The sequence below is a fragment of the Lontra canadensis genome, unplaced genomic scaffold, assembly GCF_010015895.1.
Source record: "Lontra canadensis isolate GAN:19392208 unplaced genomic scaffold, GSC_riverotter_1.0 scaffold5, whole genome shotgun sequence".
NCBI classification, from domain to species: Eukaryota; Metazoa; Chordata; class Mammalia; order Carnivora; family Mustelidae; genus Lontra; species Lontra canadensis.
The window spans coordinates 1,052,161-1,067,883 of record NW_022630999.1 but is presented as its reverse complement, the minus strand read 5'-3'; the positions used below and the strand labels follow the sequence as shown (position 1 = coordinate 1,067,883).

The 15,723-nt window shown below is 45.9% G+C and overlaps 1 protein-coding gene across 1 annotated transcript in view; it reads left to right on the top strand.

Moving 5' to 3' along the window:
• Positions 1-15,723, top strand: part of ADAMTS12 (ADAM metallopeptidase with thrombospondin type 1 motif 12) — a 289,509-nt gene that overhangs the window by 232,167 nt on the left and 41,619 nt on the right. The window contains exons 16-18 of the mRNA XM_032851284.1: positions 1,283-1,421; positions 6,968-7,094; positions 13,874-14,084. Of these exons, the coding sequence (XP_032707175.1) occupies positions 1,283-1,421; positions 6,968-7,094; positions 13,874-14,084 (477 nt within the window). The remainder of the gene's footprint in view (positions 1-1,282; positions 1,422-6,967; positions 7,095-13,873; positions 14,085-15,723) is intronic.

Sequence of the window (15,723 nt, the reverse complement as noted above, 5' to 3'; positions counted from 1 at the left end):
AAGACATGGGTGATTCATCTTTCATGTTGGCAAGGAGCTAGACAGAGTGAAATCATCATAGCAGGAGAGACAAGGCGGGTTGGGGATGACCAGTGGTCCAAGAGAGAGTCAGATCTAACCATATTCAGAAGTAAGAGAGAGGTGATTCCAGAGGCAGAGATCAGAGTACTCACAAAAGCCAGAGATGAAGGCTTGACAGCTATGAATCATAAATGTCTAGAAACCAGACATCTTACCACCGACGTGGTAAAGATTTCTATACAGCAATCCTGATCCCAAGGAGCATCCAATCCATCACCTGTAAGTTTAAGATGAAGCCATTTTAGACGTGTGGTAAGGAGCACCTGCGTGGCTCAGTCAGTTGAGTGTTTGACCCTTGGCTTCTGCTCAGGTTGTGATCTCAGAGACGTGAGATGGGTCCCACATCAGGCTCTGTGCTTAGCGTGGAGTCTGCCTGGGATTCTTTCCCTCTCCTTCTGCTCCTTGCCTGGCTCACATGCTTGCTTGTTTCTTTCTCTCTCTAAAATAAGTAAATAAATAAAAGCTTTAAAAAGAAATAAATAAACATGTGATAAGTTGATTGCCTATGGGAGAGGGAAGTGAGGGAAGACCCCAAGAGTGGTATGACTTGGCTAAAGCCCATGACCATTTTTACCCCCAGAACTATATGCTTTAAAGGAACTAACCAGCCTGAAAGCTGGAGAAGAGCGTCATAAGACAACAGCAACAACAATGATAAGCGTCAATGTTTATAGAATGCTAGCTCCCTGACGGGCACTATTCTATTCATAGCGAATCACTGTACATTTATTTACTTACTTAACTCTCACAACACCCCTTTCAATCATGCTGTTATCATCCTCACTTTGTTAATGGGGAAACTAAGGCACAAAGAGATTAAGTAACTTACCTATAATCACCAATTTAGTAAGTTCACGAGGGTGCAAGGTGACCCACCAGTCTGTTGTTGGAAAAGACGCCACCCCTTTCCCTCGAGCAGTTTCTGTAACAGTAGACCTCCCTGGGAATTCAGCCAAGAAATAATCAAGTGGAGATGAGGTATAGGTAGATGTAGACATGGACGTAGATAGATATAGATACAGAGAGATGTGTCTATGGGTGTGGAGGGGGAGGTGGTGATATGTTCATGTATTGGCATTTGCTCCAATGCATGCCTTCGTCACTACTTTAAGAGGATGGGCATTCTGTGGTGTTGTCACTAAACTGCGTTTTGTAGTAACAAGTCATGACAGGAATGTCACCCCCCCCCTTTGCCTTTCAGCTTCTGTTCCAGGTGACTAATCCCGGCATCAAGTATGAGTACACAATCCGGAAAGATGGCCTTGACAACGATGTGGGAAAACTGGTGTACTTCTGGCAGTACGGCCATTGGACTGAGTGCAGTGTGACATGTGGGACAGGTGGGTGACAGCTGCTGTGTCTGGAAGTCCTTGTCCTCTTCACAAAGGGCCATCCAGGGGTGCCCAGAGGTCTGTAGGCTTCCACAAACATGGCCCAGGGGCCTCTGTGGGAACAAATATGCTGGTCATGGTCTAAGGACAGAGGCAGTTTTCCCTTTATACTATCCTTCATGGAAGGTTCTGTTTGAAAAAAGTGTTATGTGTCTTGTTTTCTCTTGTTTTCAGCTTTATTGAGCTGTAAGCAATACTGATACTGTGTAAGTTTAAGGTTTACCACTGGACGATTTGGTACACGTGTATATTATGAAATGTTTATCATGATAATGTCCCATGCCCACCATCGCACATAGTTACCTTTTTTGTGTGTGGTGAGGACGTTTAAGATCTGCTGTCTTAGCAACTTTCAAATATACAACACAGGATTACGTATGTTCTAAAAAGCAAAACAGAAAGATTGAAAAGCCTGGACGAGGACTTGATTTCTGCAAACGTCAAACACCCCACCCAGAGGCGTTCTATAAACATGGGCAAACCTGAACCGTAAGAAGCTCTCCTGACTCCCACCCACTGCTCTTTTTTCTGCTTCCAGTTTACCAAGTATTTGTATCTATAAGGAGAGTAGCTTTCTTATAAAATTAAGCATTGGAGAGATCCCTTGCTGTTAAGTATGTCAGGATGGAATAAGTTCTTTTTGTTTTTGGTTTTTTTTTTAAGATTTATTTATTTATGGGAGGGACAGGCAGAGGGAGAGGGAGAGAGAGAATCTTAAGCAGGATCCCCACTGAGCACAGACAAGGGGGGGCTTGATCTCACCACCCTGAGTTCACAACCTGAGCGGAATCAAGAGTCAGATTAACCAACTGAGCCACCCAGGAGCCCAGGATGGACTGATTTCTGCTGCCGGAACAAAGAAATCAAAAATCTCAGGAATTCAACACAATGTGGATTTATTTCTAACCCATTCTACGTCTGGTGCAGGTTGGGTGGCCCAGCTTCATCTCGGAGCTAAGACATCTGAAAGGAGTGGCTGCCAGTGTGCCCCGCAGGAGAAGAAAGAATTGGAAGAGGCAGACTGGCTTTTTTTTTTTTTTTTAAGATTGTATTTATCTATTTGAGAGAGAAAGAGAGAGAGGGAGCATGAGCAGGGGGAGGGGCAGAGAGAGAGGGAGAAGCAGGCTCCCCACTGAGCAGGGAGCCCGATGGGGGACTCGATCCCAGGACCCCAGGGTGATGACCTGGGCCGAAGGCGGATGTTTAACCAACGGAGCCAGCCAGATGTCCCAGACTGGCTCTTATTCGGGGCTTTGGCCTGGTGGTGACACAGATGATTTCTGTTCATCTTTTGTTGGTTGGCCTTAGTCCTCTGGCTACAGCAACTGCAGAGAGAAGGCAGGAACTGGGGACAAGCGCGGGGACATCTGTGCGGCTCTCTCTGCTGCAGGCTAGATGCAATTCTCTGAGGCCTGGGAGGGAAGGGTCCAGGCCTGTCAGCTTTGTGGGGCTCTTTACTCGTTTGAGGGGCTTTAATTGTAGTACCAGGTGAGAAGGCCTCTGCCTTGGTCTCTCCATTTGGATCGTGTCCGAGTCTATTCTGGAACTTCCCGCCTCGAGTCTGTCAACTACTGCCTAGAAAGTTGCGCCCGAGCCAGCAATGGAGCCAAGGCAGTGAAAGCGAAGGAGTGAATAGTTCAGAAGAACCCAGTCTCCACCCCCATGGGCTTCTCACTCACGTCCTGTATCTCTGCACCCGTCATCCCCCTGCTCTCTCCCTGCCCCAGGAAGCAGTCCTGGAAAGAGGTCCAGCAACAGACACTGAGTCACCACCATCAACCTAATAAACAACGTTTGTATCACCAGCTTCTTTCTCTGCCTCCTTCAGTACAGAAACCAAGGGTTTGCCTTCAGAAATCTGGGGGATCATGTTCATTTCAAAATGTGTGATGTTTCAAAAATCCGAAACCTCTGGAGATCCATTAGGGCCCAAGGTGGGATGTGTGGCAGCATCCGGCTGTGGGGTCGGTGTCAGTGGCGTGGTTTGTGTTGGTGGTGTTACCCCAGGGCTGCTGCTAGCATTTCTTTCCAGATGTCCCACCCCACTGCATGGCAGGGACTGGGCTAGCCCAGGAGCTCAAGGAATTTAAGCAGAAGATCAGTTGGCAAAAACTAGTTCCCTGAGGATCAGTTGCAAGGAAAATGAGGGCGTGAGGACTGGAGTCACCAATGCTTTTTCCAGATCTCATTCCCATTTATCTCTTCTTTCTGTAAAGTATAAGGTTAGATGTAGGCTTAAATCATTTGTGCCGGGACACCAAGGAGGTTTGAAAACTGAACCAGTCCAGATTGGGCAGGGGTCCCTCCACAAACAGGAGAACATCCCCCTTTGTGTTCCATGTGATGAATTCTTTGCACTACACGCAGCATTTCAGAGCATAGGAATACAACCCCAATGGCTGATGTGTGTGGTCACCGGAAAGCAGGCTGCTCTTAGCTAGGAAATGAAATGTCCTGATGTCCTGGCCAGGTGTGAATCAGGCATTTAGTGTTGACACAGCCAGACCCTTGGCCTGCTTGGACGAATGTCATCCTGGTTGGTAAACCTTAATGTAAACTATCAGGGAGGCATCAGTGTCCATGCGCTCACCCCAATCTGGGTCCCACTGCCCGTTTGAGTGACGGTGAGCTCTCTTACTGTGATGGAGAAGAAAGACAGCATTTCTACTCTCATGCTATCAGAAACAGAGGGCGAAAGGCTAACATTCCCCTAGGACACACATTGCTAAATATAGAGATGAAGACTGCATGAAACACTAAATCAGTCAAGGAAGTTTTATTTTCTTTGAATGAAAACTTTCTACGTCTTTAAAGTAAGTTAAATACTTTACCGGAAAATTAAAAATAGAAAAAGTCACCCCCTTGACACATGCCTGTTTGTGCTTTGCTTTGTTGCCTTTCAGTATCCTTTTTTCTAGTCATGGACATTTCTAGTTGTGTGCACGTGGATGTATTTACATATGTACACACCTGCCTTCACTGAACGTCATGACGTGGGTAACCTTTCCTAGCACTACTTGGTCTTCACAGCTATCGTTGTTATGGATCATTTTTATATTTCCCTGGCAAGACGAAGCAAAATGTCTTTAGTCAATTCCCTGTAAAAATGATTTCATTAGTGTTAATCTGTCATTGAAATGTCTGGGTTCAAAGAGTGTAAATATTATGGTAATATGAAGAAACTTACTACCATATTGATTCCCTTAGCAAAAGAGTTACAAACGGGTAGTAGCAATCACTTTGTTTTGTTTTGTTTGTATTGTTATTGTATTATTTTAGCTTTACACTTTGTCACTGAGAAGCATGACGAATGTCCTGGGAAAATGGAGTCGTAACAACAAACTCCTGCATACCAGCCACTCAGCTTTCTTGGCTCTTACCATTACTCATGCTTATTTCAATCTTCCTGTTTAAAGAAAAGAAATTGCACAGATATACGTGAAGACCAACTTCCCTGACTCCACTCCCTTTCCTCTTCCCCCGGAGCTGACTACGGTCATGAAACCAGCACATATTATTTCCATGCATATTGTTAAATACTTTTATTACACGCGTAAATAGCCATATACATTAAAAAATATTGTTTCTCAGGCATTTACACTTTCTATAAATAGTATCATACTCTATATATCAGTCGTCGTCTTGCTGGTTTTACTCAGTACTGTGCTTTTGAGATTAAATCCACACTAATGAAAGTGGCACTAGTACATTCGCTTCAATAGCTGCAGAATGTCCCATTGTGCAAATACGCAATTATTTATATGTTCCACTGTTTTGCAGTTATACACATTTTTGTAATGGTATAATGATCACCTTTCCTCAATATCACGAAAGCTCAAAATAACCATGTACATTTGAGATAGGTGCGCATCTCCCTGAAAAGCATGAGAATCACAGGGCACCTGGGTGGCTCAGTTGGTTAAGCCTCTGCCTTTGGCTCAGGTCATGATCCCAGGGTCCTGGGATGGACCCCTGCATCAGGCTCCCTGCTCAGTGGGAAGTCAGCTTCTCCCTCTCCCTCTGCAGCTCCCCCTGCTTATACTGTCTCACACTCTGTCAAATAAATAAATAAAATCTTAAAAAAAAAAAAGCATGAGAATCACAAATAGGGACACACATTCCACTCTGACACTGATGTGTGACCATACAGTGATGCTGAGAAGATAGCTCACTTCTTCAGAAAATCAGAATCTGATACTTCCTTGACGATTTAAAAATAGCATTCATTTCGGTACGAGTCCATCTGGCTTCATCTGCTATAATTGTCAGGTAGGGTCAACCCAGTGAAGATATTGATCTCTAAAGTACCTGCAAGATTTTTTTAATATTTAGGACATCATAAAAATAATAGAGATGTTTATTGAGATGGATTTAAGCATATGCTGTGGAATGAGGTTTATGTAGTTTATCATATACATAAATATGTAGTATTTATCAGAAAAATTACAAGTAATATATAGTGATATACACCATTAATTCCAAGGAGAAACTGACACACCACGATTAACTTTGCCCTCTGCATGTGACGATAATCTGCCTGGCCAGTTCATCTGTTCAGCTCGCTGCTGTTCCAGCACACTGTCCCATGGGATACTGTTAACGTAGCAAGAGGGATTTTACGTAATAAATTGTGACCTCCTGCTACTTCTGGAGTCAGGAGCATTGAACAAGGCACTTATCTTTGCTACTCATGGGAAGAAACAAGCCTTTTGGGACGAGTTTCCAACCTCTTAGGGTCACCTGACATTTTCATTTTAGGTTTTCACATTAAGAATTTGCCAAACTACCCAAAGTTTTCATGTAATTCCTAAGTATCTAAGTCTCTCTCTTCTCTGCTCTACCGTGGTGGGTACACACCAGTGTCTCTGGCTTCAACCACATCAGCCTACATTCTGATCACATTGTTTAAATGTCTCTACAGGTGCTCTTGTCTTTCCAGAGACTCCTTTCGTGTGCCCTGAGAGTTCCTTTTATATGTCGTGTCCAGCTGTTGACAGCTTTTTATTTATATGATGAAAGAAGCATAACACAGTCTATCAGTTGAGAAAGCCTGAGTAGTTGAAAGGTTGCCCATCTCTCCAAAAGAAGCTCCTTACCTTCTCCGTTCCTTTATTATACTAGGAACAATCGTGTTCTAACACCTGGTGATAATATCTGCTTTCGTTATTTAAATCTCACTTTGTTTTTTATTTGGCATATATGCACTTGTCTTGTTCTCCACAGCTAGGTTATAATCTATGTATTAGATTATGTATCACCCTACCTATATTATCTATAGTCGTTCTCAAGCACAACCTCTTCCACCCACAGCCAGCTGCCATGTGGGTGGGTTAGAGACCTCATTCCACATGCACACTTTAAAAACCAGACACCTTACAGACAGCTTTCCCATCAGCCATAAGCATGATCACTTGACATGACCACAGGACTTCACTTGACCCTAAGCATGTGGGCTCAGGATTTAATATGTGTGAACCCTTCTGCCTGACCCCCAGGTGTTCGCCGCCAGACTGCCCATTGCGTAAAAAAGGGCCACGGGATGGTGAAAGCTACATTTTGTGACCCAGAAACCCAGCCCAATGGGAGACAGAAGAAGTGCTATGAAAAGGATTGTCCACCCAGGTAAGCACTGAGAAGAATTAGGACTCTGTGTGTCTGCCTAGAATGATGTCTGATTGGGGCATCTGGGTGGCTCCTTTGGTTGAGCACCTGGCTCAGGTCATGATCTCAGAGTTGTGAGATCGAGCCCCAAGTTCAGCTCTGCAGTGGGTATGGAGCTTGCTTAAGATTCTCTTTCTCCCTCTGTCCCGCCCCACTTGTGCTTTCCCTCTCTCTAAAACAAAAACAAAAACCCAAAAACAAAGCATGATATCTGATTTAATAGTAAAGGCTTGTGAGTCTCTGTGCTTAGAATAAGTATAGGAAAACTCTTCAGGTTCCTGTGGCTTTGCTGTTGGAGCCCTAGGCAAGCTGTGTGTGAGAACGTCTTCTCCCCATTGAGCAAGATTCCTTACAAAGCTGGTGTGCTCTGTGTCTGCTTATTTGGTTAAGACTGTCTCAGAGCGTTGTTGAAGAGAATACTATGTGGGTCCCCCAAAAGTTCTTGAGCTAACAGTGTAGCTTTCCCAAGAGCACCATGTGGGGCCGCGATAGCGTCCCCTGTCAGATCACATGCCCATCTGCATGGAAGGCAGCCTGCAAGAGTGGCCTTCCTGGGCAGGCTTTCCCGGCATCAGCACTGTGGACATCCGGAGCTGGTAAGTCTTGGTTGGGGGGCTGTCCTGTGCGTGGGAGGGCATTCAGCTGCACCCCTGGCCTGAATCTGCTTAGATGTTAGTAACAACTACCCACCCCTTCCTCCGGGTTGTCACCACCAGTGATATGTTCCGACATTGCCAAGTGTCTTGTAGAGGACAGAAGCACCCTTGGTGGAGACCCAGCATTCTAGAGCTGTGCGTTCCCTGTGCCATATTGGTTCTAGATCCGGGATCCTGGAAGGTGGCTAGCCTGCTGCTCTGTGGGGCTTGCAAGCTGCTTCACACTCCGTCTCCCTCAAGGTTAACGACCCTCTACCAGTAAATTCCTCTTGCGCTCCTGGGACGCACATGCCTGGGAGCCTCGCCTCCCTTTTCAAAACCCTCTTAGATACCCTCAGATACAGTCTTAAAACCACAGCTGTTTCTTTCCAGACTCTAATTTTGTCCCTGGCTTTCAGATTCTCATTTTTATCATATTACAAACTCTCCCTCGGCCTGACTGTTGCCAGCAAATATTTATTAGGCTTCTGTTATTTCCCACGAGGGGCACAGTGGTGATTATAAGCATGTAACCGTTACCATTTACTGAGTGCTGAGACACTGTGAGTCGGTGAAGGCTGGATATTCCATCTGTGTCCCTGGTTCCTCACAGAGCTCTTAAAACCTTTGGAACTGCCCAAGTGCTGTGTCTTATTATATGCAAACCAAGTGCCCAGGTGACTGCCCTCCCCACCCCACCGCCACAGCTTCAGGGTGAGAGAGCTGGCCACCTGGGGAACCTGTGACTAGAGGGTTTGAACTTGGCAGATCCCTGCCCCCCCACCTCTGGGGATGGCCAGGGGCTGGAGGTTGAGTTAATCACTAATGGCCAATGATTTCATCCAACATGCCTGTGCAGTAAAGCCTCCATTAAAAAAAAAACGAAAACATAAACAAGCCCTAACTGGAGGGGAATGGACAGCGTCCTGCTGGCCAGATACATGGGAGTGCTGGGGGGGCACTAGCCCCCAAGAGGGTCTAGAAGCTCTGCCAGTTTTCCCCTTGGACCCTGCCCTCTGCGTCTCTTCCATCTGGCTGGTCCTGAGTTGTATCCTTTTATAATAAACCAGTTTTCTAGTAAGAAAAAGGTTTTCTTGAGTTCTGTGAGCCACTCTAGCAAATTATCAAGCCCTTGGCAGGGATTGTGGGAACCCCTGATTCGTAGCCAGCTGGTGAGAAGCACAGGTCACAGGTGACCTCCTGGACGTGAAGAGCGGGGGATGAAGGCAGTGTCATGAGGCTGAGCCCTTGACCTACCCGGTCTGCCCTAACCCCAGACAGTGAGGGTCAGAATTGCTTGGTGTGCAAACCCACATATTAGTTGAAACAGAAGTAATGTGAAAGTAGAGTAGAAAAAAACAGTGGGTTTTTGGGTTTTGTTTCTTTTAAAGAGAGAGCAGTAGAGGGGCAGAAAGAGGGAGGAGAGAGAGAATCTTAAGCAGGCTCCCGGCCCAGCCCAGAGCCCAATGCAAGGCTCTATCTCATGACCCTGAGATCGTGACCTGAGCCCAAATCGAGAATCAGACACGTACCGACTGGGCCACCAAGGCGCTGTGGAAACAGTGAGGTTTTTCAGCACCACCTTCACTTATGACGATGTTTTAGAGATACCTTATATCTTCTCTTTATTCTCAACTACTCAGAAAAATAATTATTATTATGTCAGTTTCACAGAGAAAGAAATTTTCTTTACCTCACTCAGTACCATGCAACTAGTAGACAGCAGAGGTTCGAACCCAGGGCTGTCCGGCTCTAAGCCCGTCATCTCCGTTACATACCCCCATACCCCCTCTCCCCCATCCAGGCTGTGTCTGAAGCAAAGCAAGCTCTGTGCCAGGTGTGGTGGGAAGTTCTCGATGCAGACACTAACCTGCTGAGGCCAAGGTAGAGCTCCAGGGACGTGGGCTATGTATGTAAAAGCGACACTGTCAAAGAAGAATCTGATACCAGCTCTGGTTTTAGAACAGACATCAATCTGTTGCTGACATTTTCTTATTCCCCTGTGGCTGAAAACTTGGCCTCACTCTTTTCAAAATTCACCTTCCATAAGGTGGATTATCTTAGCTGTGTCCACACTCCAGCTGTAAGAATTTCTAGTTGGAGGTAACTTTACAGTAAGGGGTACTGGTTCGAGAGGGAGAAGGAGGTTGGGGCAAGAGTCCAGAGGTTGAAGGACTCTTGGGGAGGAGCTGAGCTGAGGGGGAAGCCCATGGACATGGAAGAGGAGCCTTGGTTAAGGAATTCTTACATGATAGCCGCTGAGTTCTGTGGACTTGAAGCTGACCCTCAGTGTGGTCATGGGACAGGCTGGAAGGACATCTCCCTCTGGGTCCCCGCAGCCTGCAAATGTGACCTCATTCCAAAGAAGGGTCTTCACAGGTGTTGTTAAATTAAAGGGCCTTGAAATGGGGATATTATCAGCAATTATCCACTTGGCCCCAAATGTCATTGCAAGGGTCCTTAGAAGAAAGAGGCAGAGGGAAATTTCACACACACACACACACACACACACACACACACACACACGGTGATAAGAGAGAACATATAGATTTGAAGACACTAGTCTTAGACACTGACAGGATGGTCCCCCTGGCCGAGGACCACTGGCACCCCCACAAACTGAAAGAGGCAAAGAACAGTTCTTCTGTAGAGCCCGGGGGCGGGGGGGAGAGTAGCCCCACTAGCAACTTGATTTTATCCCGCTGACTTTAGGACTCTAAGAAACCAGATTTGGCTTCTAGAACTGTAGGAAACCAGATTTTCATTTTAAGCCCCCAGTTTTGTGGTAATTTGTCACAGCAGTCCCAGGAAACTAATGCAGGCAGCTTAACTCAAAGGAAGAGGAGAGATGCCCCCACCCAGTGATAGACTTTGCAGAGCTGGGAAAACCATCGCATAGAGGCTTCCTGGAAGGTGTGGCCAAGGAATTTACGGACTGGCGCACCTCGGTTGCTTCCTGAGGAAGCTGGCTGCCAGGCAGGCAATCAGATGCATCTTCATGGGTGAGGCAAGCTGTTGTCATGGAGGGACCAGCAGCCAGGCCTGAGGATCCCTCATCCAAAGCCGTGCCTCCTGGCCACTGTCCCCATGGCCCTTGCCCTCCTCTGGGCTTTGTAGTTAGTAGACATGTCCTCATCTCTTCGTTCTAAAAGCAGCATTGTAGGAACAAGGCAAGTGATACATTTACCCCGGGAGGCTGCCTAAGCTGAGGGATGGATGCAGCTTGTTGATTCGGAGCAAAATTCTCAAATGGACCCCTGACTCAGCCGCCTCTCCCACCATCAGCACTGAAGTCCTGGCAGTCAGAAAGGAAGGGCTGTGGCCATGGCCGCAGGTGGGCGAGGGACAGTCCCGGCCAGCACACGTATGCCTTCCGGTGCCCAGATGCTCTCGTCAAGCTGAGTGTCAGTTTCACAGCTGCGGTTTCTGCCATTCCTCATTGTGGAGCTTCAGGGGATGAAGACAGCTCATTCTGCTCCCTGACTTCTGCTCTTATATTGGAAACAATTTCCTGCAATTCCCTCCAAACAACTTGAAGATTATACTTACAGAGAGGGAAGCCTAAGCAATTGAACAAATCTTTTAAAATCATTGTCAACTGGTAGCATTTTTTGCTTCTTAAAGCCTCCCACTGTGTTGTTATGGTGACAGTTGTTGATAGATCCACAGTCTGCAGTCTGTAGGACTTTTTTTTTTTTTTAAGATTTTATTTACTTACTTGAGAAAGAGAGCACGATGGGGGGTGGGGTGGTGGGAGAGGCCATGGCAGAGGGAGAAGCAGACTCGCCGCTGAGCAGGGAGCCAGACATGGGGCTCCATCCCAGGACCTCTAGATCATGACCTGAGCTGAAATCAACTGCTTAACCGACTGAGCCACCCACGTGCCCCCACAGGACTCGTACATTGTCATTGGGATGTTGAGACTGACTCCCATAGGGGGTCTCAAGAACAGTGCTAACCAATACAAGATCAGTTACCCAGTTGTGTGGGGAGTGTCATCAGCATTTTGGTAACATAAAGATCAATAGCAAAACCAGAACAGATCCAGGAAGATTGTTGCTAATTCTGTGCTAACTAAGCCAGAGCAGTTGTCTTGTTGGGGTGAGTGAACGGGCTGGGCTTTTGTCCCGCTGAGTTCTTTGCAGTACGTTGCCCTTCTCCCCAGTCCCTCAGGGCATTTCAACAGCCTTCTGTCATGTGTCCTATAAATATAAAAACAGTATTCTGTTATACATCTCCTAGAAATCTGGCATTATGGCAGACATCAGAAAATGAGATGGACGACAGGAAACAACTTGACAGTAGCTCCTGAGCCCTGGGCTTGGAAGACCTTTGCTGATATTTAAATTGGGTGGGGGGGCGGGGTCTGTTTTCACTTTGAACTAGTGACAAACACAGCCCAGGAGACTGTGGAGGAAATTCTAGAATAAGAAAAAAAGGAGGTTCATTATCACTTTGTGATGACAGAGCTGGAAGCCTGATAGCAAGTAATTTGATAAATTATGCTTTTTTGGTCCACTCAGATTATTAAAGCCCTCCAGAATGACATGTTATATTTAGTAACGTGTCTGGCTTCCCCCGGACATGTCAGCAGTAGAGTGAAGTGACTAGATTCATAATTACCGAAATGGGCGTTTCTGTTGCTCTCACATCATGTGGTTCCAAAATCAGCTTTTTACCCACACAAGATAGCCAGATGATAAACACCAGGGCCTAAGGGAGTAACCATATGTATTGTTATTACTTACTAAGTAAATGAATAACTCATCTTAATTACTTAATTATAGATGTTCAACACTGAAGAATAAATAAGTAATCTTTATAACTTAAAAATAACTTAAAAAGAATATAACAGAATCAAGGAATAACTTTTTTAAAAAATATTTTTAACCTGAGATTAAAAGTGTGAGACTCAAAACAAGTTTTACCCAGACAAATCCAGTACTTACTAAATGTAAATCATAGTACAAACTTTTGTCTCCTTCAAAATTCCATACTATCTCAAGGACAGAAGTCCTCCCCAAATTCGGGAATGAACGACTTCATGTGCTATACTATTGTCCCATGAAAAACAGAAGCATTCCGCACAGAGAGCCAAAGAAGTGGGCCGTATGTTGCAACAGTGATGAATCCAGACCACACTGGATCAGTACACTTGTTCTCTCTTCTGTGCTGGAGAAGATTTACACGGTGATGGAGAAGGGGAAACAGAGAGGGCTCCCTGCCACTTTCTGTGTAGCCACACGGTCTGCCTCTTAGAATCGGGAGTACGTCATCCAGGATAAGGGGGTAGAGAAAGAGCTCACATTCCTGTTTGTCCACAGTGAATCCAGAGTATTCACTTAGCAAACTGTGTCAGCACTTTGACTTGTCAAGAATGGCTGACAAGTAAGAAATTATTTTGTTTCTTCTTTTTCTCCTGCTTTCTTATCAAAGGGACCTTTGATAAGAATGCTACTAGTAGTAGGTACACTGAAGGTGATGGGGAGAATGAAGGCAGTACCTCTGACTGACTGTCTCCTGAGTAACTGAAAAGCACTGATTGTTTCTTTACTGGCTTTGCAGCAGAACAGAAAAACATTCAGCGAGGAGCCAGGGGACCTAAATTCTATGAGATTCTTTTACTCGCTAGCAACCATCAAAATAACAACATGTAAATTACAGGTGATCAGGTTCTGTTATGTGTCAAGCTCTGTACTGAGCACTATGTATAAGTCTGGTATTTTGTTTCATCTGCAGCACTCATAGAAGCTCTGTATTGTTGTACCCATTTAACAGATGAGGAAAGTAAGGCTTAAACTTGCTTGACATGTTACTATAGAAAACTGGACCTCAGTGTTTTTGACTGCAAAAGGAGAGGGCTTTTTTTTCCCCCCCATTCGGAGGCATTCTTAGGTAGCATCTCCTCCTGCAAGGGGCTCTGCTGGACTCGAGCCGTGATTGGACGAGCCAGCTGTGGCCCTATCTCCTCCTCTAGCTGGCTGGAATGTCTCCAAGGACCCCCCACCCATCCCCGCCAGCTCTGTGACCTGCACTTCCACTTCCTCTTTCCAGAGGCTGGACTGAATATGTCTAAATGCTTTTGGTGTCCTTGTGTGTCTGCAGGTGGTGGGCCGGGGAGTGGGAAGCATGCTCAGCCACGTGTGGGCCCCACGGAGAGAAGAAGCGGACAGTGCTGTGTGTCCAGACCACGGGCTCTGATGAGCAGGCTCTCCCCACTAAAGACTGCCAGCACCTCCTGAAGCCCAAGACCCTCATTTCCTGCAACAGAGACATCTTGTGTCCGTCAGACTGGACGGTAGGCAACTGGAGTGAGGTGAGTGTCATCACCCCCTGCCTCTTCATTAACCTCTAGAGTCCAGAGCGGCTCTAGAGAAACTTGAGCAGTGGCCGGTGTCTGCCACCTCTGGCCTGTTCCCTGCATTTCCCCAGGGCCTTGTATCTGATCTGGTTTATTTTCTCTTCTTACGGGATTTGCTTCTCTCTTGTCCAGGAGTCAGATACCTGCCAGGGGTGAGCTGGATCCCATTTGCACAGGCTCGCAACAGCTAACTGGCACATCGTCAGGGGTTTTGCAGTCCCGTTGTTAAGCCACTGGTTGCAAATCGGAACTCTCCCACCCACCCCAAGAGCTAGTTTGTTAAACGCTTACATTTCTGTTTCCCTGAAACTGTGATAGTTAAAACCGGAGGAGTGTTGCTCTAATTATAGAGGGATAGGCGGTGTACCACAGACTTGAAGAAGCCCCTCAAATCATCTGTCTGTTCGGCATGGGGCAAGGCTGGACCTGACCGAGGTTTAGAGCACATACTGCGATTTGCCACATAAATTCCAAATCAGGGTTGTTCCATTTTGCCAAAATTAATTTGATCAAATCCTCTAAGTATACTTAGAAATCAGTAGGCTAGAAAGTCATGAAAAGCTCCCAGGCTTCATTTTTCTTTAGGTCACCATGGAACCTGGTCCTGTCATGCCTGGTGCTCCCAGAGTCTGGAGTAGAAGTGGAGACCTTTTTTCTCCAAAGGTCCTGGAGTCTCCAGGGCCTTGCTCTGTTTCCCTGTGCACACTGCAGTTCAGTGACCTCAGGAATGACAAAAATACATGGTTTTTTAAACTAACAGTCCAGACTTTATGGGTGGTTGCTGACTTCTGCAGAGCTCCCTCGGAAAGCCCTGTCCCTTTTGGTAATAATGCAGTCACTGACCAGAATATCGCAGGAACTCCTCTTAGGACTCACCGTCAAATAAATAAAAAATACTTGATTCAGGAGAATGTAGGAAGTACTCTCTGTACTAATAAAGGTACTCTGAAGTATTCTGTGAAGAAGAATCTGAATGTTCGTATGAGCAAAGGTGCGATTTCTGAAGTTGTTTGAGAGCAGAAAACACTCATGTGCATACAGCCGCAGTGATGACCTTATTTCCAGAACTTTATTTCATTAGCTCACAGTCACAGTTTGGGTTTATTTAGCTTCTAAATCTGCTGCAGAATACTCTCTTGGGCATTGAGGTGAAAAGAAAAAGAAAATGGCAAGTATGGTTCTTGTGTTGTAAGAACTCTCTGCCAAATGGGACAGATGGGACCAAAAAACGAACGAATGAAAGAAAAAAAGGAAGAAGAGAAAGAGAGATGAATAAATGCAAAGAAAACATACCTGCAAATTAATAGTGTACTATGAGTCTGTGCACATATCAGCAACAGAGCTGATCCTGGGAGGGGACCGTGAGAGCCTATGGCTGGCCTGGCCTGTTAGGCCCCTGCCAGCCTGGACTGCTGTAAATTCCAGTGTTGTCAAAATCAGCCTGGATGAGATATCGGGACTGGTCCATTACATCTGTTTACCAGGAATGTCTGGGCTTCTTCTGAAGCGGCCCATAATTCTTGTCAAGTAGAATTTACTAACCGCCAGATTCTTTGTGCTTTTTTAAAGGACTACAATTACATATTTGGCTGAG